The sequence below is a fragment of the Bufo bufo genome, chromosome 3 (genome assembly GCF_905171765.1).
Source record: "Bufo bufo chromosome 3, aBufBuf1.1, whole genome shotgun sequence".
In the NCBI taxonomy this organism is placed as follows: domain Eukaryota; kingdom Metazoa; phylum Chordata; class Amphibia; order Anura; family Bufonidae; genus Bufo; species Bufo bufo.
Window position 1 is genome coordinate 631,367,047 of NC_053391.1, and position 27,629 is coordinate 631,394,675.

At 46.0% G+C, this 27,629-nt stretch overlaps 1 protein-coding gene across 1 annotated transcript in view; it reads right to left on the reverse strand.

Moving 5' to 3' along the window:
• Positions 1–7,464: 7,464 nt before the first annotated feature.
• Positions 7,465–27,629, reverse strand: part of LOC120996311 (WD repeat-containing protein 49-like) — a 193,320-nt gene continuing 173,155 nt past the window's right edge. The window contains exons 28-30 of the mRNA XM_040426158.1: positions 22,711–22,901; positions 21,862–21,965; positions 7,465–7,774 (exon numbers count right to left, since the gene is read on the reverse strand). Coding sequence (XP_040282092.1) covers positions 7,606–7,774; positions 21,862–21,965; positions 22,711–22,901 — 464 coding nt within the window. The 3' untranslated portion in view covers positions 7,465–7,605. The remainder of the gene's footprint in view (positions 7,775–21,861; positions 21,966–22,710; positions 22,902–27,629) is intronic.

Consider the following 27,629-nt stretch of genomic DNA (forward strand, 5'->3'; position numbering starts at 1 on the left):
CCACAGAACACACTTGGACGACGCCTGGTCGTATGGAACATTTTATTCGCTGATGATAAAAAGCACAGTTTTTTTATATTTAAGTACCTGGGTGACCGCATCGGTGGTGTTTCTTGCCTCCCTTGCGGGTCCTTTCACCCAGAGCTGCGTCCCCTGCTGTCCGGCGGACTTCATTCTAAAGCTGACAGGGAGACGCCAGGGTCACGCTCCCTGTTGTGGGAAGCCTGCGCTGTGCTGCCGCTGAGTCGCCTGCCTCCTGGGAAGTAGCCGACCGGAAAGACGCTCTGCTCTGTCGCGTCTGACGTCACTTCCGGGCCGCCGGACGGAACCCGGAAGTAGACGAGCTCCTATAAATAATGCTAACAAGCACCTTCCCGTTGCGCTCTCTCTGCATCGTGCTCTGACCGGAACATGTCGGACCAGGAGAAGGAGCCACAGCAGGAGCAGACCGCTCCCGAGCGCCCCTGCGTGGGCAAGTCTGCAGCTTCACTGGGGGCAAGGGGGGGGGGGTGCTTAGAGGTAACCACTGTTCCCCTCCCCCTGGTGTGTCTGCTGGTATACTGCATCTATTTATGCTCCTATACTAGACTGACATAAATTTAATGGGCTGCCTCTCTCACTTTAGGCCAAACTTAAAAAAAGGACCGCCAAATGCATCCAGTGCTCCGTCAGGCTTCCTGAGGACTATACTAAAAAGCTTTGCAAGCATTGCATTTCTAAAATGGTGAGAGACGAACAGCCCTCAATTATGCAGGAGTTTAGATCCATGATTCAGGAGGAGGTTAGGTCCTCACTGCCTCCCTCCGTGAGGATACCAGAGGGATTCGCCCACCTAAAAGACCCAGGGGGGCGGACATTCCCTCTGACTCCGAGGATTTAGAGGACGAGGCCTCATCCTCAAAAAAAGAGGACGACGACCCCTTATCTGAAGGCGAGATCGTGGAGGACTCTAGAAAATTTTTCTTCACGCCCAGTGAAATGAGTGACCTTTTAAAGGCTGTCAGGGATACCATGGGGGTGGAGGACATTCAGCAACCCCATACCGTTCAGGAAGAGATGTTTGGGGGATTGAGGGTCAAACGCTCCAGGGTATTCCCTATAAACGAGAACATTAAGGAGATGGTGATGGATGAATGGGCCCATCCTGAAAAGAAGCTGGGAATTTCCAAGGAATTCAGAAACCGCCTTGCTTTTGACCCATCAGACTCAAAAAATTTTGACGAGGTCCCTCAAATTGACGTCCAGGTGGCGAAAGTCAATAAGAAAACCTCACTTCCATTTGAAGACTCCTGTCAGTTAAGGGACACTATGGAAAGGAAGGCTGACAGCTTATTAAAAAGGTCCTGGGAGGCAGCTATGTTTAGTGTCAAGACAAACATAGCCGCTACTTCAGTCGCCAGGTCTATGTACCTGTGGCTGAATGAGTTAGAAGGTCATCTAAGCAGTAAAACTCCCAGGGAACAGATACTAGATTCTATTCCCTTACTAAAATCTGCTACGGGTTTCTTAGCGGACGCCTCCGCAGAGACAATTAGATTTTCAGCCAAGGATGCAGCCTTGTCCAATGCGGCCCGGAGGGCACTTTGGATGAAATCTTGGTCGGGAGACATCTCTTCCAAGATGAAGTTGTGTTCTATAGCCTTCTCGGGTGAATACGTGTTTGGTCCCGTATTAGACACGATCCTCGAGAAGGCTACTGATAAAAAGGGGTTCCCTGAGGACAGGACCCCTAAAAAGAAACCCTCCTTTCGTGGTCAATATACCCAGAGTAGTTCCTTTCGTGGTAAAGGAAAGACCGGACGTTGGAGTTACCCAAAAGGGGGGAGGGGTAGAGGGTACCTCCTTAATCCCCAAAACAAGGGCGGCGAGAAACAGTGACGCCAGGATAGGGGGAAGACTATCCCAACATTTTGCTCAGTGGCAGCAGACTTCTCCGAGCCTCTGGGTGCAAAATCTTGTCAAGTCAGGATACAGGATAGAGTTATCTTCCCCCCCCCCCCCCCCTCCAGATGTATTTCTGATTTCTCGCCACCCTTCTCCTTTTCAGCACAGCCAGATCTGGAAGGAGGTCCAGAATCTCCTGGACCTGGGAGTAGTAATTCCGGTTCCCGTGCCTCAACGGGGGCGGGGGTTCTACTCCAGCCTTTTCTTGGTAAAAAAAGCCGGGGGGCTCCTTCCGCATGATCATAAACCTCAAGAGGCTAAACAAATTTGTGATCTACAAAAGGTTCAAGATGGAATCTTTAAATTCTACCATCCCCTTAATTCAAAGGGACGCGTCCCTCTGTACAATCGACCTGAAGGACGCATACTATCATGTTCCCATTCACTCCCAGTCTCAGAAGTTCCTGCGTTTTGCAGTAAGGGATCACAGAGGGTCTGTTCACCACTTCCAGTTCGTGGCTCTCCCCTTCGGGCTGGCCTCAGCCCCAAGGATTTTCACGAAGCTGGTGGTAGAGATGGTCGCCTCCCTGAGACCTCAGGGGGTGACGGTCGTCCCTTATCTAGACGATTTTCTACTAATTTCAAACACGGTGGATCAATCTATAGCAGATCGAGAAACCTTCTGTTCCCTTCTGACATATCTAGATTGGGTTATAAACCTAAAAAAGTCATCCCTAGTTCCGAATACCAGGGTAAAGTTCCTGGGGGTTTTGCTGGATTCGGAAAAACAAACAACCTTCCTTCCAGCAGAAAGAATCCAGAACCTACAGTCATCAATCAGGGCATTCCTGAGACGTCGCTTCTTCTCGTTCAGAGAAACGATGAGCCTTTTAGGTCAGATGACAGCCTGCATCGTAGCAGTCCCGTGGTGCCAGGCCCATTACAGGGCCCTTCAGTCCTGGCTTCTAAGAAAGTGGGACAAAAATCTGACCTCCTTAGACAGGAAGATCCTGATGCCGGGCCACGTAAAATCTTCAGTCCGGTGGTGGCTTCAAACAAAATTTTTTAAAAAAGGCATGGTCTGGTTCAAGACCCCGGCAGTACATATTCAGACCGATGCCAGCATAAAAGGGTGGGGTGCAAAAATCTACTCCGATCTCTACCAGGGAGACTGGCCTCTGAAAATTGCAGCTCAGTCCTCCAACTACAGGGAGCTCAGGGCAGTTTGGGAAACTATACGAGCAGCCGCTCCAAAACTAAGAAACCTACATATAAAGGTCTATTCAGACAATGTAACGACCGTGTCCTACCTCAAGCATCAGGGGGGCACACGGTCTCAAAAACTGGAAGGTCTGTCCAGAAAAATCTTCCTCTGGGGGGGAAAAAATGTAAGATCAATATCGGCAGTTCATTTAAAAGGAAGCCTAAACTGTGCAGCGGACTTCCTCAGCAGGACTACCATAGACCAGGGAGAATGGTCCTTAAACATCGAGATCTTCAATCTGATTGTCCAGAGATGGGGCCTTCCAGTGGTAGATCTCTTCGCTACAAGGAAAAACGCAAAGGTATCAACCTTTTGCTCCCTAAACCCAAGGGACAGGCCCCTAGCGATCGACGCCTTCTCCCTGCATTGGGACTGGGACCTTGCAGATGCCTTCCCTCCGTTTCCATTAATCCCAAGGGTTCTCCAAAAAATCATCAGGGACAGAGCCAGAGTTATCCTGGTCACCCCCTACTGGCCCAAGAGGAGCTGGTTCTCGATTCTAACCAAGCTCTCCCCACAGGAAGCCTTTATTCTCCCAGGGAGAAAGGATATCTTGATCCAGGGGCCGGTTCTCCATCCTCATCCGGAAATCTTCAAACTCTCGGCCTGGATCCTGAGTCTAACCTCCTGAGACAGAGAGGTCTCTCTGAGGGTGTTATATCTACCTTAAAGGCCTTCATTAAACATTATAGGCTCGACTTATCCAGGTCTTCCGACCTCGCTTTTGGTCGCAAGGTCCTTCAGGCCGTTGCCCCACCCTAAGACGTATATTATCTGTTATGTCTCTCTGGGCCGTCATGGTGGTGAAGTGGAAAGCCGGAATTAAACTTACCGGTAATTAATTTTCCACTAATCCACCATGACGGCATGATATCCCGCCCTATATATAAAAAAATAAAAATATATATATATATTATTCCAATGACTTGGTATGAGTTAATACCAAGGAAAAAAAAACAAAAAACACTTGGAGTTGTTTCACTGGTAACCGGTGGTTGTAGCACTATAATCTGGAACTCACTGGTGAATGGTGGTGGGAGGGGTCCTTTTAAACCTATCTCTGTTCCTGCCCCTACAGAGGTCAGGGGTCAATCTCTCTGGGCCGTCATGGTGGATTCGTGGAAAATGAATTACCGGTAAGTCTAATTCCGGCTTTTTATATTTCTAATTCCTTTCTAATCCACTTCTGGATCCTGCAGGCATCTGCCTCAAAACCTTGTCCAAAAAACTCTGTGGCCATACCTGACTCTCCATAATGAGACCAGTCCTGTATGGAGAATTACAGGAAGTGCGCCATGGTATGGAGACTTATTGGCAATGCTCCATGGGAAACAAATATGCAAAGAGGTATCTCCCAAGGAAGAGAACCACCTCAATAGCGCCACCTATTGGAAGTTGGCTCCCCATGAGTAAAGAGCCAACTTTCCAACCAGCCTTGGGATTTGACAAGGGAACATAGCCAAGCCAGATATCCATCTGTAGACCGCTGTTTCATCCGTACTGATAAGGGGCAAGCACCTGAAGCTTTCCATGGATGGATATCTGGCTTGGCTATGTTCTTTCTTGGGGGATACCCCTTTGCATATGTGTGCCTTATGGCAAATTATGGCCTGGTATGAATTCCACCTGGAACCAACAATCTGTAGATAGTAGGTTACTGGTTTTATAGCTATGGATTTACCGATCACGTGTCTTTAGCAATGGATTAGTTTTGTATTATTAGACAAAGTAGCGCCATATCAATCCTGATAGCCAATGGCGTACATAGAGAAGTAAGGGCCCCATAGCAAGGATCAAACCAGGCCCCCCACACAGGACAGAATGGTTTCTGCCTGAACCCTTTTCAATGACCCTTGGATCATTTTTCCCCTGCTTAATTTGCTAAAAGTTGTTCCTTTTAGAGGGTAGATTCCTGACCAAGTTTTTACCTCCAGTAGAAGAGGAGATAATCCCAACTAACACTGGGCCCCCTCTTGCCCTGGGCCCTATAGCAGTCGCCTGGTCTGCCGCTATGGTAGTTAGGTCCCTGCTGACACAGGGCAGGGTTTCCATGTTGAATTTAACCCTCTGTGTTGCAGGTGGAAATCTACAGCATAAATTGACACGCTTTGGATCTAACGTGCACACCCTGCAGATTTTTACTTTGCTAGTACCATAGAATGCACAATGTATACTTCAGATGGAAGTAGGTTTATGACCCAGCACATGGAAGAGGCAGCACTCTGGAGTCCCACAATGAAGTGTAAAAGAGGGAGAGACCTAAAACCGTCTAAAAATGTCTGTTACCCATAGCAACCAATTTGCGCATCCTAACTCTCTATGACATTCAGCGCAATTGTTTGGCCGCTGTTGACGACGACATCTGCGCTACATCTCCTGTATTACATTTGTGCATCCTAAATATGCACAAGAACATGAATGAAAGCTGTGCTAGAATTGGCTTTTTTTTTTTTTTTTTGCTAACAGAAAACAAGCCTTGTTGTCATAGCAACCACTCAGCACTCCACTTCCACTTTTGTAGAAAAAAAAAAAATGAAAGGTTAATGGTGATTGGTTGCCATGGGCAACAGGGCCAGTTTTTCTATTAGGGCCTAAGTCTATCAAAACTGGCACAAGGAAAAGGTGAAGCAGTCGCTCATGGCAGCCATTCACATCCCAGGTCTCATTTTTCAGAGACACACTGTTGATACATCACCCTCATTATATGTATCACTTTTTTTTTTTTTTTTTAAATAAAGGGGTTCACCTATGCACAGGAACCCCTGCCGATCCCTGGAAACAGAGTCCCACGTGAAGGAAGCGGTAGTGCCCATGTGTGACCACCGCTCTGTCAAGTACAAGTGAATGGAGTGGTGGACACGCATGCACACTACTGCGCCGCCCACACAGTAGACTAAGGCACCTCTTTTCTGGTGGTTGGTGTTGGTCCCACCAGTTGGACTCCCAGAGACCATACATTTATCACCTAAGTTTTGTAATTTTTATATTTTTTTTATATTTTCAGATTCCAGTTTTATTCAATTTTATGTTCAAATAATTTACTACAAGCACAACAGCAACACACATATTATACATGATAATCCATTATGTCAGAAAGAATCTAGAAATATTGATATTAAAGAGGACCTTTCACTTGTAAAAACAATGTGAACTAAGTATGCTGCCATGTAGAGCGGCGCCCGGGGATCTCACTGCACTTACTATTATCCCCGGGCGCTGCTCCGTTCTCCCGTTATGTCCTCCGGTATCTTCGCTCACTAAGTTATAGTAGGCGGGTCTTCCCTTGTTCTGTGGGCGTCTCCTTCTCCTATGCTGCAGCGCTGGCCAATCGCAGCGCACAGCTCACAGCCTGGGAGAAAAAAACCTCCCAGGCTGTGAGCTGTGCGCTGCGATTGGCCAGCGCTACAGCCTAGGAGAAGGAGACGCCCACAGGACAAGGGAAGACCCGCCTACTATAACTTACAGAGCAAAGGTACCGGAGGGCATAACGGGAGAACGGAGCAGCGCCCGGGGATAATAGTAAGTGCAGTGAGATCCCCAGGCGCCGCTCTACATGGCAGCATACTTAGTTCACATTGTTTTTACAAGTGAAAGGTCCTCTTTAATATTGCTTTAAAGGGGTTATTCAGGATAGGTCATCAGTGTCAGAACTGCGAGGGTGCGACACCCGGTTCCCAGCCGATCAGCTGTTAGAAGACACGTGAGCACCTCAGCCTCTTCCTAGGCCAGTGACGTCACTGTACATCGGTCACATGGCCTAGTTGCAGCTCAGCCCCATTCAAGTCAGTGGGGCTGAGCTGCAATACCAAGCACTGCCACTATACAATGTATGGCGCTGTGCTTGGATAGCTGCTGGGAGCCTGCATCGTTCACCAGAGCTTCGGTAAGCAGAGCGGCTCCTCGAAATAGACGATCAGGGTGTCGGTACATGGACCCCTGCTGATGTGATTACCTATCCTGAGGAATAAACCCTTTAAACGTTATTCCCCTAGGCCAGCAATGGTGGCACAGAGCGTCACTGCAGTAACATTGTGCAAACCATGGTGTGGTAATGGCCCCATGTTACACCACTGCCTCCTTATGTGTTTGTAGTTAAAAAAAAACATAAACATGTTTTTACCTGTAGATTAGTCACAATGCAGTAATGGTGCAGCATTACCGCTCCATGTGAATACACCCTTAGGTGTAAGGCTGCAACTCCACAGACATACATAAGTATGCCTGTGTTTTTGGGGTCAGACTTCACAAATTCAGACATACTTTTTTAGGTGTGCAAGTGTGTTTGCCCCCCCCCCCCCCCCCCCCCACTGTGCTCGCTTCTGAACAACTCAAAGTTAAGAGATTTCCTGTGTGAATTCTCTGTAATCCTTGGACCCACTATGAACTTGGCAGCGCTGTATACAGGGGCAAGTTTAAAACAAAGATGGTGTGGTTTTGTTGCTGCCGGTGGTCACATCTCAGGAAGTTACATAGCTCTGAAATGGGTCAGTACCAGCTACAGACATATCCGGCTTTTCAAAAGTCTCAGAATTACTTTCCAGGTCAAAGTATCGAAGCTTGTGAAATGCATTGGGTCCACCATGATCCAGAGGCTTGTGTGAGACGATGTATTTCTCATTGCGTAACCTGCAGAGCCAAATGTTAACAAGACATTATGAGTGAAGGGTTCCTGGTGGTGAAATACGTGGCCTGAGCTACTCTTTTCGAAAATCATTTCTATGATGTCATAATATGAAGATAATAATGTACCAGGAAGAGAGGGCATCCATTATCAAAGCTGTTTATAAAGGTCTTCTTCACAAAACCTTTTTGGCACTTTTTTTAATCCAATTTTCTACACCAATTTTTTTAAACCTTACATGTGTTTGTTATGTTTTTATTGCATTTTTGTGGCTTTTTTATTTTTATTTTTTTACAAATAATTGTGTGTTTTAGTACATGTGTAAAACCAGCCTAAGCGTCTCTTTCCACACGTTGGTGAATTGCAGACGTGTGCCGTCCACCTTCTCCATGAACCGCTCATGTATCTATAGACTTTAATGTGTGTATTCACACATCGGTGGTTTTCCACGGACCGTGGGTGTAGTGCCCTGCAGCAGGGAGTTCTTGGACATTTTTGGACATTTGCCTATTTCCCCTATGCAAATTTAAAACTTCTTATTTTATTTCACCTGAAAGGGTTAACTTGCACTGTTTAATACTGTGTAACTGCATTTTATATGTTGTGATATATATCCTGTTCATTATCTCTGTATTTACATGGCTCTGTGGAAAGGGTTAATGAATACTGAGAGACTGTAAGGACTTTGATTGAGAAGCTGCCAATTTTCCACAGCTGCCATAGGGTTTAAAGAAGACTATGTTTTGGAGGTAAAAAAACTGTTTTTGTCTGGAAAAACTGCTGTGTCATTGCCACTGAGTATCATTGAAGCTCTAATGTAAGTCTATGAGAGACGGAAAGCTTTACAATGTATCTATTTGTGCTGAGTTTCTCCATTCCACCCCTCCCACTAGAAGGTTCCAGTCTAGCTAGAAACTGTATATAAAGAGAGCAGTCAGAGCCCCTAGTGTTCTGCAGTTAGGGACCAGTGCTTGGAGGGGAGACTCATGCCAGCCTGCATGACCAGAAGAAGACGCTGAGCCACAGACCATGAGTCACTAGCAGCGTGACCAAGGAGCCACCCGGACTACTGAGCTACAGACCGTGGGCCCTTGACCAGGATGTCAGCCTTCTGAGAGAGAGAGAGAGAGAGAGAGAGGGAGGGAGGGACAGTTAGGCCTTCCCTCAGCATCAAACCCTTCTTCTGCCAGGAGGGAGACTCTGCCAGACTACTGAGTGACCAGAAGAAGACTCTAAGACGGGGATATGCTTCCACAGACCCTGGATCACCAGCCCTGGACCAGGGTACCAGCATTCTGAGAGAGAGGGACCACTAGCTGAGGCCTTTCCTCAGTATCAAACCCTTCTTCTGCCAGGGAGGAGACTGGAGAAGCCAGTTATCTGCCTCACCTATATTATCTTGCACCTGAATTCCTCCAATAAAGAAGCACACTGGTTACTGCAGACCCTGACTCTCTGGACTTCTTTCTAGTGTTGGGTGAGCATGCTCGGCCGAACACCATTTTGACTACGCAGCCAATAAACGTGCGGGGAAGTATTGGCACTCACTGTAATGCCGTAGCCATGTTGGTTACTGGCATTACAGTGATAGGCTGGCCGGAACACGTCATCGGGTGCTATATAGCACCCGATAACACGTGGTTCGCTCAGTCTTAGTCAGGGAGAGCTGCAGCAGGAGGGACAGGAATAGTTATTTTTTTTCAGGCAGGGTTTACTGTTGAAAGGTGTTAGAGACCCAAAAGTCTTTTTAAGGACTATTGTTTTATCTGGCTGCAATATATATTATTAGCGCAACCTGCGCGAAATTGCGTGAAATTGTTTGGCGGCTGCTGCTGACAGTGATATTACCTGCGCTACATCTCCTGTATTACGTTTGCACATCCTAAATATCTGTGACATTCAGCGCAATTGTTTGGCTGCTGGTGACAGCGACATTACCTGTGCTACATGTCCTCTAGAACGTTTGCGCATCCTAAATATCTGTGACATTCAGTGTAATTTATTTGCGCATTCACTTACAAAACCTGCATTAATGTACGTGTGACATACTTGCAAGCATATATACTATTTAATATGCTCAAGGCGAGCAGTAAGGGACGGGGAAGTGGCCGTGCTGCTGATGGTGCACGCACAGGACGTGGCCCTGGGCGCGGTGAAACTGTGCCTGCTGCCAGAGCACAAGAAACACACTCATCCACGATACCTAGAATTCATGTCCCAGTTTGCAGGGCGGCGCAGGACGCCACTCTCGAAGTCACACCAGTGCGACCAGGTGGTCAGTTGGATTGCAGCAGATAATGCTTCCAGTCAGTTAAGCACCACCCTGTCTTCCACAAAGTCCAGTCTCAGTAGCCAAGAGTATGGTCAACAGAATCCTCACCCTGATCCTCCTTCCTCCCACCATGGAGAGACTTGGCAAACAAGTGATCCCACACTCGGATATTCCGAGGAGCTCTTTTCAGCACCATTCCTTGATTTGGGCCTCTCCGCAAGCCTGCTTTAAAGAGGGACATGAGGAGATCTTGTGCACTGATTCCCAAACTCTTGAGCATCCACAGTCAGAAGAAGATGAGGGTGGGGAACGGCAATTAGTGTTTCACAAGGTGGATGATGATGATGATGAGACACAGTTGCCAATAAGTCAACGGCAATTAGTGTCTCAAGAGGTTGATGATGAGGATGAGACATGAGTGAGGTTCTTGTTAGGTGAACTAGTCAGGAGGATGACCAGAGTGAGGAATTGGAAGAGGAGGTGGTTGACGATATAATCACAGACCCAACCTGGGGAGGTGGCAAGCCGAGAGAGGACAACAGTAAAGAGGGGAGGGATCCGCAGCACCGCAACAGGCTGGAAGAGGCAGTGGGGTGGCAAAAGGGAGAAGGTGGGCCACACCAAGCAGGCCTGCAACTGTTCCCCAAAGCACCCCCTTGCAGCAATCTCCCTTGCCAAGGGGTAGGTGTTCCGCAGTCTGGCGCTTTTTTTGAGAAAAGTGCGGACGATAAAAAGAATTGTCATTTGCAACCTGTGCCGTACCAAAATAAGCAGGGGCGTGAACACTAGCAACCTCACCACCACCAGCATGATCCGCCACATGGCATCAAAGCACCCTAATAGGTGGGCCGAATGCCTGGGTCCACAATCAGTGTCTGTGGGTTACACCAAAGCCTCCTCTTCCCCTGTGTTACGTGCTGGCCAATCCCCTGTCCAAGACGCAGGCCCGGATGCCTCCCGCCCTGCACCTGGACCTTCACAAGCACCATCAGCTACTACATCCACTTATGTGTCCCAGCGCAGCATACAGATGTCCATACCCCAGGCCTTTTAGCGAAAGCGCAAATACCCAGCCACCCACCCACAGGCCATAGCACTAAATGCGCACCTTTCCAAATTGCTGGCCCTGGAAATGTTGCCATTTAGGCTTGTGGACACTGAGGCGGCGGCCGTCCCTCGTTACTCAGTCCCCAGCAGCCACTATTTTTCCCGGTGTGCCGTCCCCGCCTTACACCAGCATGTGTCCGGTAACATCACCAGTGCCCTGACCAACGCAGTTATTGGGAAGGTCCACTTAACGACTGACACATGGACAAGTGCTTTTGGCCAGGGACTCTACATTTCCCTGACGGCACACTGGGTGAACATTGTGGAGGCCGGGAGCGATTCGTACCCTGGGATGGCGCAGGTGCTACCGACGCCAAGGATTGCGAGCCCTACTTCCATCAGGATTTCCGCCACCACCTACATTAGTGGCTGCAACCCCCCCCTTCTCCTCCTCCACCACTTCCACCTCAGAATTTTCATCTTGCATCACCAGTCAGCCCTCAGTCAGTAGCTGGAAGCAGTGTAGCACTGCAGTGGGGAAGCGGCAACAGGGCGTGCTGAAACTAATTTGCTTAGGTGACAAACAGCGCACCGCCGCATCGCTGTGGCAGGGTATAAGGGACCAGACTGAGCTGTGGCTCTCGCCACTCAACCTACAACCAGGCATGGCTGTGTCTGATATTGGCCTTAACTTGGTGGTGGCTTTGGAGCTTGGCAAGCTCACACACATACCATGCCTAGCCCACGTGTTCAACTTAGTTGTTCAGCGGTTTCTCAAAACCTACCCCAATTTGCCTGAGCTACTGGTGAAGGTGGGCCACGGTTGTGTCCATTTCCGAAAGTCATCTACAGCGGTCTTGCAATGCTGCAGCAGTGCTTGCAATTGCCAGCTTACTGACTGTTGTGCGACATGAGCACGCGCTGGAACTCCACGTTCCACATGTTAGCCAGGCTTTGTGAGCAGCAGATGGCAATAGTGGAATACCAGCTGCAACATGGTCGTCGCCTTTCCAGTCAGCATAGATGTCTGACTTCTGTGAGGTTTTACGCAACTTTGAGGAATCAACACAGATGGTAAGCGGCGATAACGCTATTATCAGCGTCACCATCCCACTTCTGTGTCTACTGAAACGCTCGCTGCTCACAATGAAGGCGGACACTTTGCATGTGGAAGAGGTGGAAATGGGGACTAACAGTACACAGGGTGATAGCCAGACCACCCTCAGTTCGTCTTCTCAGCACGAATTGGATGATGATGAGGAAGACGAGGAGCAGGAGACAGTTCCCTCCACTACAGAGGGGAGTACCCATAGCAGATTTATTCCATCTGTTCAGCGTGGGTGGGCTGAAGAGGAGGAAGAGGATGAGGAGATTGAGAGTCATCCTCCTGATGAGGACAGCAAAGTCTTGTCTGTTGGGACTCTGGCACACATGGCTGACTTTATGTTAGGCTGCCTTTCCCGTGACCCTCGCATTATATGCATTTTGGCCAACACCGATTATTGGTTGTTCACACTTCTCGACCCCCGCTACTAAGAGAACTTCGCATCTCTCATTCCTGTGGTGGAGAGGACGAGCAAAATGTTGCAATACCAAAAAATTGCGCCAAAAAATTCCAGCTGACAACGCTGGCGGCAGAGTATGTAGTTCTTTGGGCAACCGAGGAGGGGAGACGAGGGGAACACACAGCAGTTCCAACAGAGGCAGGGCAACACTCTCCAAGGACTGGGACAGTTTTATGACACCCCACCAGCACCCCCACCCTGATGCACGGCCTAGTGTCATAAGGAGGGAAAAGTTGTGGAAGATGGTGAAGGAGTACGTAGCCGACCGTGTCAGCGTCCTCGGTGATCCCTCTGTGCCTTACAACTATTGGGTGTCCAAACTGGACACGTGGCACGAACTGGCGCTTTACGCCTTGGAGGTGCTGGCCTGCCTTGCTGCCAGCGTTTTGTCAGAGCGGGTATTTAGTGCTGCTGGGGGCATAATAACTGATAAGCACATCCGCCTGTCAACTGAAAATGCTGACAGGTTGACTCTTATCAAAATGAACAAGGCCTGGATTGCCCCTGACTTCTCGACTCCACCAGAGGAAAGCGGCTGAACATAAAGGCAGTTTAAATGTGGCTTTTATGTTTTATTGAATACACTGTATTCCCATGCACCCCTTCCACCACAAAAAAGGGTATATGGTTCAATCTTCCTTTTCTCATCCTCCTCCATCATATCAACATGCTTATTAGGCTGCCCTCACCCATAATGTTTTAGAGGGTCAGCTCAGCAGCAGGCCCTCGCCCATAATGTTTTAGAGGATCACCAGCAGGCCATCAATCATAATTTTTCAAGGGTGTGTATGATGCCCTCCTTTATGTGTAATAAAGGGTGTATTGGAGTACCGGTTCCTTGAAATTTTTGGCAGCCCTTTCCCTTAGTGCATAGGCTTTATGAGTGTAGGAGTCCCACTACCTGAACAATTGTACCACAATGTAAATGAGGCCCTCCTTTATGTGATATACAGGTTGTATCGGAGTGCCTCTTCCTTGTAATTTTTGGCAGCACTTGCACTTTATATACAAGTAAATATACAGTCTGTAAAAGTGGCTTACTACTCGGACAACATCGTTCCCAGCAGCAACCTGGGAGTCCGAGATGCCTCCAGACATCATCCCCATGCTGTTTCTGAAACATTGCAGTGGTGTTTCCATCAATTTCTGACCTTTTCCTGTGAGCCAGACACCCTCCCCTCTTCAGAGCAGGGGGTGCCTGGTTTAAAGGGTTTCTGTCATCAGAAAAATCGTTATCTAGCTGGCTGACATTAGCGATGTGCTAATATTAGAAGAACATAGGCTACTTTCACACCTGCGTTAGGTGCGGATCCGTCTGGTATCTGCACAGACGGATCCGCACCTATAATGCAAACGCTTGTATCCGTTCAGAACTGATCCGTTTGCATTACCATGAACAAAAAAAAGAAACTTTTTTTTTTTTTTTTTTCATGATAATGCAAACGGATCCGTTTTGACTTACACTGAAAGTCAATGGGAGGCGGATCCATTTTCAATTGCACCATATTGTGTCAGTGAAAACTGATCCGTCCCCATGGACTTAAATTGTAAGTCATTTGGCTCAGTTTCATCAGACGGACACCAAAACGCTGGTGTCCGCCTCCAGAGCGGAATGGAGGCTGAACGGAGCCAAACTGATGCATTCTGAGCGGATCCTTATCCATTCAGAATGCATTGGGGCTGAACTGATCCGTTTTGGGCCGCTTGTGAGAGCCCTGAAACGGATCCATTGTAAAACCTCTGAAGCATGCAATAGCAGAGGTTGCTAGGTTATTGACCTTTCATCTTTGTAATTACTTTACTTTTTAGATCAACATAGGCAACATCTTGCATCGTGATAAGAAACTGCAGGACATGTAGGTTATATCGAGAACTGAGAACAGAACGTTTTCTCCATAGCAACTAAAAGGGAATAGACATTTTCTGAAGTGTACCAGCATAAATGACAGAATCGTACTGGTTAAACATTTCTTACCCAGTGCATAGAAGGGTAAGTAATGGCATTGCATTAGAATGAATTAGAATAATGTTTTTTTTACAGTAGAAATTGATTTATGAAGTTATTATTGGAAGTCTCACGAGACTTCGCAAAGTAATAACTTCGGCTCATAGGAGCCAATACATTCTAATACCGTACGGAGCGCTTGCTCCGTACAGTATTCAAACAAAGTATTATGCGAATCGAATTCGGATGTTTCATCCGAAGTTGATTCGCTCATCCCTAGTCTTAATCATAGATCAAGTAAAATGAAATGAGAAGCATGGCTAGGTGTGGATAGCTATTTAAAGGGACTGTGAAAACTGAGGCTGTGTAATACAGCTGTAGAGCTGACTGCTTCAAGTCCTGCTGATTTAACTCCATAAATGACATTGCTAGACACGCCTGATTCCGCAAAAAAAAAATAAAAAAATCAAATCACAACCAACAAAAAACATTGAAACATCCGGCTTATCTTCTTTCTTCTACCTGGGAGGAAAAGGACCTTTGGTGACATCACTGCGCTCATCACATGGTCCATCACCACGGTGATGGACCATGTGATGAGCGCAGGGACATCACCAAAGGTACTTTTCCTCCCAGGTCCTCAAAGAAGAAGAAAGAAGACAAGCCGGGCTGCGCGAACAAGTAGATGAGGTGAGTTTAATAATTTTTTTACGTTTTTAACCCCTCCATCCCTAATTTACTTAGCATTCTGTATTAAGATTGCTATTATTTTCCCTTATAACCATATTATAAAGGAAAATAATAAAAATCGGGTACCCATCCCGATCGTCACCTAACAACCATGCGTGAAAATCGCACCGCATCCGCACTTGCATGCGGATGCTTGCGATTTTCACGCAGCCCCATTCACTTCTATGGGGCCTGCGTCTCGTGAAAAACGCACAATATAGAGCATGCTGCGATTTTCACGCAACGCACAAGTGATGCGTGAAAATCGCTGCCCATCTGCACAACCCCCATTGAAGTGAATGGGTCCGGATTCAGTGCGGGTGCAATGTGTTCACCTCACGCATTGCACCCGCACGGAATTCTCCCCTGTGTGAAAGGGGCCATAGACTATTAGGACGGAAAGCAAATGGAATGCCTTTTAAAGGCTTCTGTTTTGCATTCTTTCTGGGTATTCCGCCATAACGGAATCCCTAACACTAGTGTGAACCCACCCTTATCGAATAACAAATGCTGCCTAGATTTTTTGCTGACCCGTGTCATGGCTCATGTGAACATCTAATGTGGGTAGCCCCTAGCTGATGGCCTGGTGCGTATAATGTTTGCCTCTTGTTCAAACAAGGACTCTGTATTACAATTGCACTTTGCCCTCGTTAGTTCTCCTATAGGGATGGCTTTAAGGCTGGGTTCACACTTGAGCGTTTTACAGCGCGTTCAAACGCGCTGTAAAACGCTCAACACATGAAAACCAATGCTTCCCTATGGCCCTGGTTCTCACTTGAGCGTTTTACAGCGCGTTTGAACGCGCTGAAAAACGCCCTACGCTCAAACAAGTTCTTGAGCTTCTTTGGGGCGTTTTGACGCGCGTTTGTGGCCATAGGACACTGCAGTCAATCACACAAACGCGCGTCAAACGCGCGTTTACAATTGCAAAAAACGCGCAGAAAAACACGCGACTAAAACGCGCGTTAAACGCGCATATAAAATGCGCTCAAGTGTGAACCCAGCCTAAGTGTGTGTTTGGGATGGTATGTTTTTGCATGCAAAAGGGTGTTACCCGAGACTGGTTTTCTGAATGTGGAGGTCATGATAACCTGATCTGTTACTCCATATAATTTCAAATCTAAATAAGTGATCTAATTTTTGTTGACCATATACAGTAGGTGAATTTTAAATGAAACTCATAATTAGGCCTCTTTCACACGTATGTCTTTTTCAGTGTTTTGCGGCCATTTTTTCCCAGATCCGTTGTTCAGTTTTTTGTTTCCGTTTACAGTAATTACATAGAAATAATTGGGCTGGACATTACATTTTCAATGGATGGTTCCGCAAAAACGGAATGGATACGGAAGACATACAGAGTACATTCCGTATGTGTTCCATTTATTTCTTTTTTTGCGGACCCATTGACTTGAATGGAGCCATGGAACATGATTTTCGGGCAATAGGACATGTTTCTATCTTTCAACGGAACGGAAAAACTGAAATACGGAAACGGAATGCATACGGAGTACATTCTGTTTTTTTTGTGGAACCATTGAAATAAATGGTACCTTATACGGAACGCAAAAAACGGCCCGCAAACGGAAAAAAAAAAACTGTTGTGTGAAAGAGGCCTTATTCAGGTATTCGATAAAAAATGGTACATCAGAAACATCCCAAGCCAGATTAATAGCAGGTCATCGATGAAAAAAAACGCTTCCGTTTTGTCCCCATTCATTGTCAATGGGGACAAAACATAACTGAACAGAACGAAATGCTCCAAAATGCATTCTGTTCCGTTCTCATACCGGAGAGCAAACCGCAGCATGTTGTGGTTTGCTTTACATCCTGAGATGCGGGGCAAAACGGATCCGTCATGACCCACAATGCAAGTCAATGGGGACAGGTCAATTTTCTCTGACACAATCTGACAATAGAAAACTGATCTGTCCCCCCCATTGACATGGAGTTCATGACGGATCCGTCTTGGCTATGTTACAGATAATACAACCGGATCCGTTCATAACAGATGCAGACGGTTGTATTATCAGTAACTGAAGCGTTTTTGCTGAGCCCTGCCGGATCCAGCAAAAACGCTTGTGTGAAAGTAGCCTAAGTTTGTCAAAGAAGGTGAGTATTTGGCACCCATAGGTACATCGGCTCCCAGCCCTTTTGCACGGCACAAGTTTTCAGATCCCAAAACACCAAGAGACTGACAGCGTTCCACTGTCAGAGAAGAGTAATCCACACCCAGCTGAGACTGCTGGCTGGGTTTGATATAGACCAGTAAAGACCCGGCCTGGAGCGTGTGGAGAAGCCACCCACCCAGCACTTTGGCTACTCCCAATAAGAGCCAGCCTGGATCAGCTTACAGCCATACTAAAATAGCAACGTGTCAACCAGCACTGGCAGCCGCTGACACTTGAAAATACAGTCTCTTACTTCACCGAGGCCAGGAACCTCGGTGACACATACCTTTCGTCAACGATGGACCCCTGCGCCTTCCCACTATATATATATATATATATATATATATATATATATATAATTTTTTTTATTTTATTTGTACCTTTGTTTCCAGATATATGTCTCTCTAAGTTATTTGTCTACATAAGATCCAGAAATTTTTCTTCATTTATGCCATTTTTTCTTTTGTTTCAATGTTTTTTGTTGGTCGTGTTTTATTTTTTTTGTGGAATCAGGCATGGCAATGGCATTTATGGAGTTAAATGAGCAAATGAGCAGGACTTGAAGCAATCAGCTCTAGAGCTGTATTAGGCTGTATGTCGTAGTTTTATTCCGGCCGCCTCTCGGCATGTTTGCCGTGCTTCCGCCGGAACTTCGGCCTGCCCCCATTATAATCAATGGGGCCGAAGCTGTAGTCCAGGGGCACGCATGCACTAGCGGCAGCACGGATCTGACAGGCTGTTCACCCGGCGGAACAGCCTGACGGAGTTCCTTGCCGCTAGTGTGAAAGTACCCTTACACAGCCTCAGTTTTCACAGTCCCTTTAAATAGCTATCCATTCCTAGCCATGCTTCTCATTTCATTTTACTTGATCTATGATCTAGGCTACTTTCACACTAGCGTTTTTACTGAATTTGGCAGGGTTCAGCAAAAATGCTTCTATTACTGATAATACAACCATCTGCATCCGTTATGAACGGATCCGGTTGTATTATCTGTAACATAGCCAAGTCATAAAAAACTGATCCGTCCCCATTTACTTACATTGTGGGTCATGTGGGTCATTCATTTTGCTCCGCATCCCATGATGGAAAGAAAACCACAGCATGCTGCGGTTCGCTCTCCGGTATGAGAACGGAACGGAATGCATTTTGGAGCATTACGTTCCGTTCAGTTTTGTTTTGTCCCCATTGACAATGAATGGTGACAAAACATAAGCTTCTTTTCCGGTATTGAGACACCATGACGGATCTCAATACCGGAAAATATTAACGCTAGTGTGAAAGTAGCCTAAGACCTGTACAGGTCAAAACGCGTCAGATCTTATGTACCTTTGTACATGCTTTTAATGGAAGAAATAAAGAATTTTTTTTATTTTATTCGCTGGATCCTACTTCTGTTTCTGGAATTACTGCAGGGTGTGAATACCACCCAGATCTGTGCTGAATTAGTCAATTGACCTCCCCACCTGAGAGCTGGACACTGCTGTTTTCTCTTTAGATTAGAATATGACACCAGTTATTGATTGGCTGGGGTCTGATTGGAAGGACTCCCACCGATCTCAAGAATGAATAGCAGGAAGTGCTAGCTGTGTGCTGCGGCTACCGGGTACCTTCACCATAGGCCTATTCACTGGAAGTCAGTTCCCTGAACAGTAAGTGCTGTGCAAGATAATTGCCTAGTGGCCATTAATACACGTTCAATAGCTGTTGTTTGGCCGACAGCTATCTCTCCTGACTCTCCATCACATATATATGTATTTAATGGGGAAAACTGAGAAAGACTGTGCCAGCCCCTTGCATCATCTGTTGAGGGAAAGTCGGAGGCTCCTTATACACATTAGACTGTCGGCAAAACCTGCCATTCTCAGCGGGTTTGGCCAACAATGGGGTCCTTAAGATAATTTGTTTCCCTTCACCCTCTGGTCCGACACAGGTACAGGGGTAGAACTTGACACCAAGATGACACCAAGCTATGTAGTACTGTGCAGTATACTGTATGGAAGATGTCCAAAAACTACAAGGTGATCTGGACACTCTGAATGTTTGGGCATTCACTTGGCAAATGAGGTTCAATGTGGATAAGTGTTCAGTTATGCACCTGGGTACAAATAAGTTGCGTGCAGCATATGTCCTGGGGGGGGTAACACTGGGAGAGTCACTTGTGGAGAAGGATTTGGGTGTCCTTGTAGATCGTAGATAAAATAACAGCATACAATGTCAATCAGCTGCTTCTAAGGCCACCAGCGCGAAGCAGGGATGTAATATTACCACTTTACAAAGCGCTGGTGCGGCCTCATCTGGAATATGCAGTTCAGTTCTGGGCACCAGTCCATAGAAAGGACGCTCTGCAGCTGGAAAAAGTACAGAGGAGAGCGACTAAACTGATAAGGGGCATGGAGGGTCTTAGTTATGAAGAAAAATTAAAAGAATTGAATTTATTTAGTCTTGAGAAGAGACGTCTAAGGGGGGGACATAATTTACCTGTACAAGTATATAAATGGGCCATACAAAAAATACGGTGAAAAACGGTTCCATGTAAAATGCCCTCAAAAGACAAGGTGGCACTGCCTCCGACTGGAGAATAAAAAGTTCAGTCTCCAGAAGCGTCAAAGCTTCTTTACTGTAAGAACTGTGAATCTGTGGAATAGACTTCCTCAGGACGTGGTCACAGCAGGAACAGTGGGCAGTTTTAAAAAGGGTTTAGATGAATTCTTAAAAGTAAATGACATTAATGCTTATGAAAATGCGTAGAAATCTCTGTGTCACTCCCCTTTTCTAAAATTCACATCCCCTCTTACTCCTTGGTTGAACTTGACGGATTTATTTGTCCTTTTTATCATAACTATGCAACTACTGTTTGTAACGTTAACCTATCCTAATGTTTGGCATATTCTAGTGACATACTATACCATTATATTATATTATATTATAGGAACAACCCTCTATGGGAAAAAAGCATGAGAGGTAGAGGGGATGGGCTTCCAGAAGAAGAAATCTGTTAGGCCTACCGTATGACTAGTTTGTTTTAGCAATTGTCTAGACTTCCACTGTCCTGTCGTTACATGCTTTGGACTAGGGGGGTCATTTATCAAACTAGTGTAAAGTAGAACTGGCTTAATTGCCCATAGCAACCAATGAGATTCCACCTTTCATTTTCTAAAGAAGCTCTGAAAAATGAAAGGTGGAATCTGATTGGTTGCTATAGGCGACTAAGCCAGTTCTACTTTATACCAGTTTGATAAATGACCCCATAGGTGTTTAGTATTCCTTTGTCTCAAAATCTCTTTTTTGATTAAAGGGTTGGACACTTTCTGGCTACTGTTAATGAATGTGTTTGTAAGACTTACTAATAAAGCCTTTGATGATATTCTGCGCCATTTTCTGTATTTCATAAGGTATGCCTTTGTTGGCCAAGTCTTATGTGCTGTCCACAAGGAGGTCCTGTCGATAAAATGGCTGCTGATGGAGGATCATGTGACCATACACATCACTCAGCCTTCTCCATTATACTTTGCACCTGCCGTCTGCACTGTTGGGAGTTTAGTGCAGTGGGGGATATTTATCAAAGTCGGTCCTAAGGAAAAGATTCCACCTTTCATTTTTCAGAGCGCCTTTGGAAAAAGAAAGGATCAAATTGATTGCTTGCTACAGTTTGCGACTAAGCCAGTTTTACTTTGCACCCAGTATTAATACATCAATCGCAATGTGTTTGAATGGAGGAGGCTGAGTGATGTGTCTGGTCACATGACCCTCCATCAGCGGCCATCTTATGGACAGGACATGCAGACAGCACAGATCTGCCCAACCAGGGGACATAGCATAACAAATATAGCAAATGGCACAGAATATTGACAAAGGTTAAATTAGTGTCATATAGTCATCTTACATACACATTGGTCACAAGTAGACAGAAAATGGCCGACCCCTTTAAGTGAAAATGTCAACGTCTGTCCACTGCCGCTCTATTCAACTCTATGGGACTGCCGAAGATAGTTGAGCACAGTTCTCGGCTACTTCTAGCAGCCCTATAGAGAATGAATAGAGCGGCCGCTCCATTCATTTAGGGCATGGTGCAAAACTACAACTACCAGCATGCCCTAATAGCTGTAGACTGTGCAGGCATGCTGGGAGTTATAGTTTTGCAGGAGCTGGAGGGCTGCAGGTTGGGCATTCCTGATTTAGGGAGTGCCTGAAGGGACACATGGCTTCTGTTTTCATGATCGGTGGAAATGTCGCTGGTAACGCATCTATGGAGTCAATGTCAACACACATCTACTGAGCCAAGTGAGCTCTTTTAAGGTATAGGTGCAGAAACATTTTTCAGAAAGGACACCCTCTGGAAATCCTGTCACATTGGACGTCTCACCGTTTTCCATTGCCATGAGAGAGATCCTGCTTGTTTATTTCCTCTTGGATATCTTCTTCGGTTATAGTTAGCAGTAAGGGTTTTGCATTGTAGCTTATTTCATTCTGCAAAATACATCACAGTACTATAAAATGGGAGAGTCAAGTGCACAGAGGCAATATAAAATAATGATATTGCTAATTAGAGGCCTTAATGAGAGCGATGCATGAACTAGATGGTGGATATTTATTAACCAACACGGTCGAGAGCTTTCTGCACAGGCAATGTGTTTTTCTGTAATTCCTAAGGCATCGTTCAATGCAGAGTGTGCATGGTGAAGAGGTGACCCCCATAGTAAAAATAAAAATAAAAAATTCACCCCTGCTGTTGCTTGTATAACCCTAACCTTCCCCATCCTAGGACAAGACCATCTAGTAACTGCTGCCTACCTCCTTGGTAGAAGGGAAGATGGAGATGTTCACGCTGGTGTCAAGGCTTCCATTAAAGGGGTTGTCCCATGTCGGGTTTTCATGGTTGAGATGGGGATAACTAATAATAGCTGGCCAGGGGAAGCGGAGTTACAATAACTCAGGAGTAGCGCGTTGTTTGTGTATTGGTGTAGCTCCCATTCACCGCTATAGGAGCTGTGGAAACTGTGGAGCGTAGACCACTCAGATGTTTCCACAAGTCCATCCATCCTGGCTGGCACTATGGTTAATCCCATTTTAGCCATGAAAAGCCAACACAAGACAAACCGTTTAATAATGAATATCATTATGCCAGATCTGGTCGTCTACCTACACTGCTGCTCCCTGTGCCTATTCCTGAATCCTCATATTTTGACTATTAACTATTTATTGTCCTCCAGACCTTTATATCTGATGATTCTTTTGGTTCCTCTTTTTCTTGAGAAGCATTTTCCTCTGGTTCGTTTGTGGGCTCCTCCAGAACAGGGTGCACGGGCATGCTCTCCGGGTCAATGAGGATTTCATATGGCACCATGGGATGTTTCCAAGATGCTGGGGTAAATACCTCCCATGGATCTGCCTGGCCAAATGTTCCTGGAATAATATATGAGATATCAGTATACGCTCTACAATAGGGTTCATCAACTCCGGTCCTCAGGGCTCACCTGCCGGTCATGTTTTCAGGATTTCCTTAGTATTGAGCAGGTGATATAAGTAGTGTCACTGCATCAGGACTTACCACAGGTACCCATTTAAAGTGAATGGGTCCACGATCCGCTGCGGCTGCCCCACGGTGGGTGTTCATTGCGGTCTGCATTTTGCGGGCCGCAGCACGGACACGGGGCGCACACATTCATAATGGCTGCTTTAGTTGGATTCAGTTGCAGGAAATGTCATGTCATGGAGTTGCCACTGTCTTGTAATAAACACTTTTGTGTATTACTGGGTCTCTCTGGGGCAGGGGTGATATATGCCCTTGTAGGACAATTTACTTCTCATTTGGCTTAAAGAGGACCTTTCACCTCTCCTGACATGTCTGTTTTAATAGGTACATGCATTCCCCATGTAATAACAATTCTGTAACATCTATTCTTATGGCTCTATGTTTTGTCATTTCTCTATTATTTCTACTAGACGTTATGAATGAATTACTAGCAGTCTGCAGTAAGGGTACAGAGGGGAGGTAACCAGTTGGGGGAGGGGGGGGGGTGTACCTGCACAGACTGACTCTATCCAATCAGTGCTGCCATTGTCAGACTGTGCAGGTACACCCCCCGAACTAGTTACCTCCCCTCTGTACCCTTACTGCAGACTGCTAGCAATTCATTCATAACTTCTAGTAGAAATAATAAAGGAATGGCACAACATAGAGCCATAAGAATAGATGTTCCAGAATTGTTATTACATCGGGAATGCATGTAGCTATTAAAATAGGCAGGTCAGGAATGGTGAAAGGTCCTCTTTAAAGCGGTTGATGGCCTCATCAATATCAGATTGATGGGGGTCTGGCATCCTCGATGCTCAGTTGTTTTTGGCAGCCACCAGAACTTATACAGAGAAAGGACCCGGACGCTCAGCTCCATTCTCTGTATAGTGTCCATGGCTGGTTACTGCAGTTCGGCTCCCATTCAAGTGAATTTGTACCTGGGCTGCAGTAACCCAGTATGGGCACTACTCAGGGAATGGAGATGTGCTTCCAGCATAGTTAGTTCTGGCAGCTACCAAAAACAGCTGATCGGTGGCACCCCCACTGATCTGATATTGAAGATATCAATATCAATAACCTGAAAAATATTTTGCTAAGCATACATAGAAATATATGTCTCAATTTGAGCTTTGTTTTGTCCATGTCCCTGCATCATCCTTGAGTGGGGTACCATGTCGAGGTCAAAGGCCCCACCCGTAAGTGTCCATGGTGAGGACAGCTGTAAGGGCCAGATGTAATACAGTGCCCCCTTATGGCGGTTCTGACAGCTTGCGTGCACTTTTTACAGTACTGTTTAGTCTTGTTAAGCTCCTCATTAGCTGGTTTTGCACTAGCAGTAAGAGGTTTTACCTTTCATATCACTGTCTAAAAATCAGCCATGTATCTACAATCATTTCTCATGAATATAAAACGGGAAAAACAGAGATGTGACATCAATTACAGCAGTGAGGCCTACAAATGGTGAAGTGTTTAACGTTCTAAATTACATTTTCTTCCTGCTTGATAGACATGAAATCTTTCTTGTTATCTTGTAATTGTGTCTCTTTTTTGTCAGTTTATTCACTTTACATGTTGCTATAATTAATTCATTTCAATTGACAGGACGTATAATCTCCCCGAATTCCGCCTTGTCCCGCTGATTAATGTAGGTATCTGTGTTTCTCATGTGGAAAGATCACAAGATAATTGGGTCTATTAACTCAAGTTCAGATTGACTAAGAGCACTTGAAAGTCAATTTCCTCCAGGGAGGTTATGCTTACTGTGGATGCCAACATTCAATGGCAGCCAAATACAGCAGCTCACTCGTATAAAAGGAGTAGAATAAGGCACAGTTCACACCAGGTAATTAAGGGAATGGACAGACTGCAGTAGCAAGACAGGTTATCAAACTTGCAGTTTACCATTAAATGTCTTCTACCTGGCTCTCAGGCTAAGGATAGGTCATCAATATCAGATCGGTGGGGGTCCGACACCCGGCACCCCCGCTGATCAGCTGTATGAAGGGAAGGCGCGCGCAGTGTGCAGGTGCCGTCTGCTTTATCTCTTCCTGCTGCTGCTGTATCTATGGCAAAGCAGCAGCAGGAAGAAAGAAGGGAGACAGCACTCGCCGTCTCCACATACAGCTGGGGTGCCGGGTGTCAGAACTGTTGGACTCTGGTCGGTCTCATCCTGTATTCTGTCACCAGAACCATAGCAGTGAAGCAGGATGACCTGCAACATGTGCGCAGGTCAGCAGAAGCTAGCAGTCTTGGTCTCTCTCATTCGTGGCTTTATTTCTGAGAAAACTGAACTTTACTTTTAATATATGCAAATAAGCCTATAGGAGCAAGCGGGCGTTACACCTAGAGGCTTCATTCTTCCCGCTGCTACCGCGCCCTGTACTTTTATTGACAGGGCCAGGCGGTGTAAGGCTTCATGCACACAAATGTATTTTCATTCCGTGTCCGTTCCATTTTTTCTTTTTTTTGCGTATTGTATACGGAACCATTCATTTCAATGGGTCCGCAAAAAAAACCTGAAGGTACTCCGTGGGCATTCCGTTTCCGTATTTCCGTTCTGCAAAAAAATAGAACGTGTCCTATTATTGTCCGCATTACGGACAAGGATAGTACTGTTCTATTAGGAGCCAGCTGTTCCGTTCCGCAAAATACGGAATACACACGGACGTCATTTGTATTTTTGGAAGATCCAGTTTTGCGAACCGCAAATACATACGGTCGTGTGCATGAGGCCTAAACCTCACAAAGCCTGGCTCTGCCTTCTCCTAGTCTTACGCCTTTGCCATGCGCTTCAGTGTCCAATGCAGGCGCAGTACAGGAGAGGCCCACTGCTAGCCCTCCTCTGTACTGCACCTGTGCCGGGTACTGAGGTGCACGGCAAATGCGCAAGAGGCCCTTTAATAAGCAAAAATCTGTGAATGAGTCCCCTTTACAGAGGAACTGTGTTCTTGGTGAGCAAGGTTTCCTGTAAAGTAGATATAAGTGTCATAAAAAGGATGCAAAAATAGGTCTATCCTTCTATGCTGGTTGGCAAAACCAGTACCATAATAGAGGGCACAGTTTATTCTTTGCTATTGTCACCCCTGATGCCAGTAATCATGCTCAGTTAACCTTAGATAAAAAGTCTGGGGCATCTCGATATTTTACTACTGGAGCCTTTCCAGCCACAGCTTGGCGACACCTGGTCATCACCATTATACTTACCGTTTCAGTTGGTAAAGTTTAGGCATATAAGCCACTCCTCAACCCTGCCAGGGAACACCCATTTCTGAGTGCGGTTTGCAATAGCACCGCCCATTTTCAGCCAGGGACTAGCTGTCTAGCCCCGTCAAATTCTGGACAGTTGGCAACTATGCACCATTGGTCGTAGTAAATGGCTTTTTTTTTCTTTAAATTACATTAATGTATCTTAAAGGGCATCTGTCAGCAGATTTGTCCCTATGACACCGGCTGACCTCTTAGATGTGCCTTGGCAGCTGAAGGCACCTGTGTTGGTCACATATTCATATGTGCCCGCATTACTGAGAAAAATGATGTTTTAATATATGCAAATGAGCCTCTAGGAGCAATGGGGGCGTTGTCATTACACCTAGAGGCTCTGCTCTCTCTGCAGTTGCCGTGCCCTCTGCACTTTCAATGATAGGACCAGGCAGTGAAAACATCATCACACTTGTCAAAGTGTAGAGAGAGCAGAGCCTCTGGGGGAGTAACAGCAACGCCCCCGTTGCTCCTAGAGGCTCATTTGCATACAGTTAGGTCCATAAATATTGGGACATCAACACAATTCTAACATTTTTGGCTCTATACACCACCACAGTGGATTTGAAATGAAACAAACAAGATGTGCTTTAACTGCAGACTGCCAGCTTTAATTTGAGGGTATTTACATCCAAATCAGGTGAACGGTGTAGGAATTACAACAGTTTGCATATGTGCCTCCTACTTGTTAAGGGACCAAAAGTAATGGGACAATTGGCTTCTCAGCTGTTCCATGGCCAGGTGCGTGTTATTCCCTCATTATCCCAATTACAATGAGCAGATAAAAGGTCCAGAGTTCATTTCAAGTGTGCTTTTTACATTTGGAATCTGTTGCTGTCAACTCTCAAGATGAGATCCAAAGAGCTGTCACTATCAGTGAAGCAAGCCATCATTAGGCTGAAAAAACACAACAAACCCATCAGAGAGATAGCAAAAACATTAGACGTGGCCAAAACAACTGTTTGGAACATTCTTAAAAAGAAGGAATGCACCGGTGAGCTCAGCAACACCAAAAGACCCTGAAGACCAAGGAAAACAACTGTGGTGGATGACCGAAGAATTCTTTCCCCGGTGAAAAAAACACCCTTCACAACAGTTGGCCAGATCAAGAACACTCTCCAGGAGGTAGGTGTATGTGTGTCAAAGTCAACAATCAAGAGAAGACTTCACCAGAGTGAATACAGAGGGTTCACCACAAAATGTAAACCATTGGTGAGCCTCAAATACAGGAAGGCCAGATTAGAGTTTGCCAAACGACATCTAAAAAAGCCTTCACAGTTCTGGAACAACATCCTATGGACAGATGAGACCAAGATCAACTTGTACCAGAGTGATGGGAAGAGAAGAGTATGGAGAAG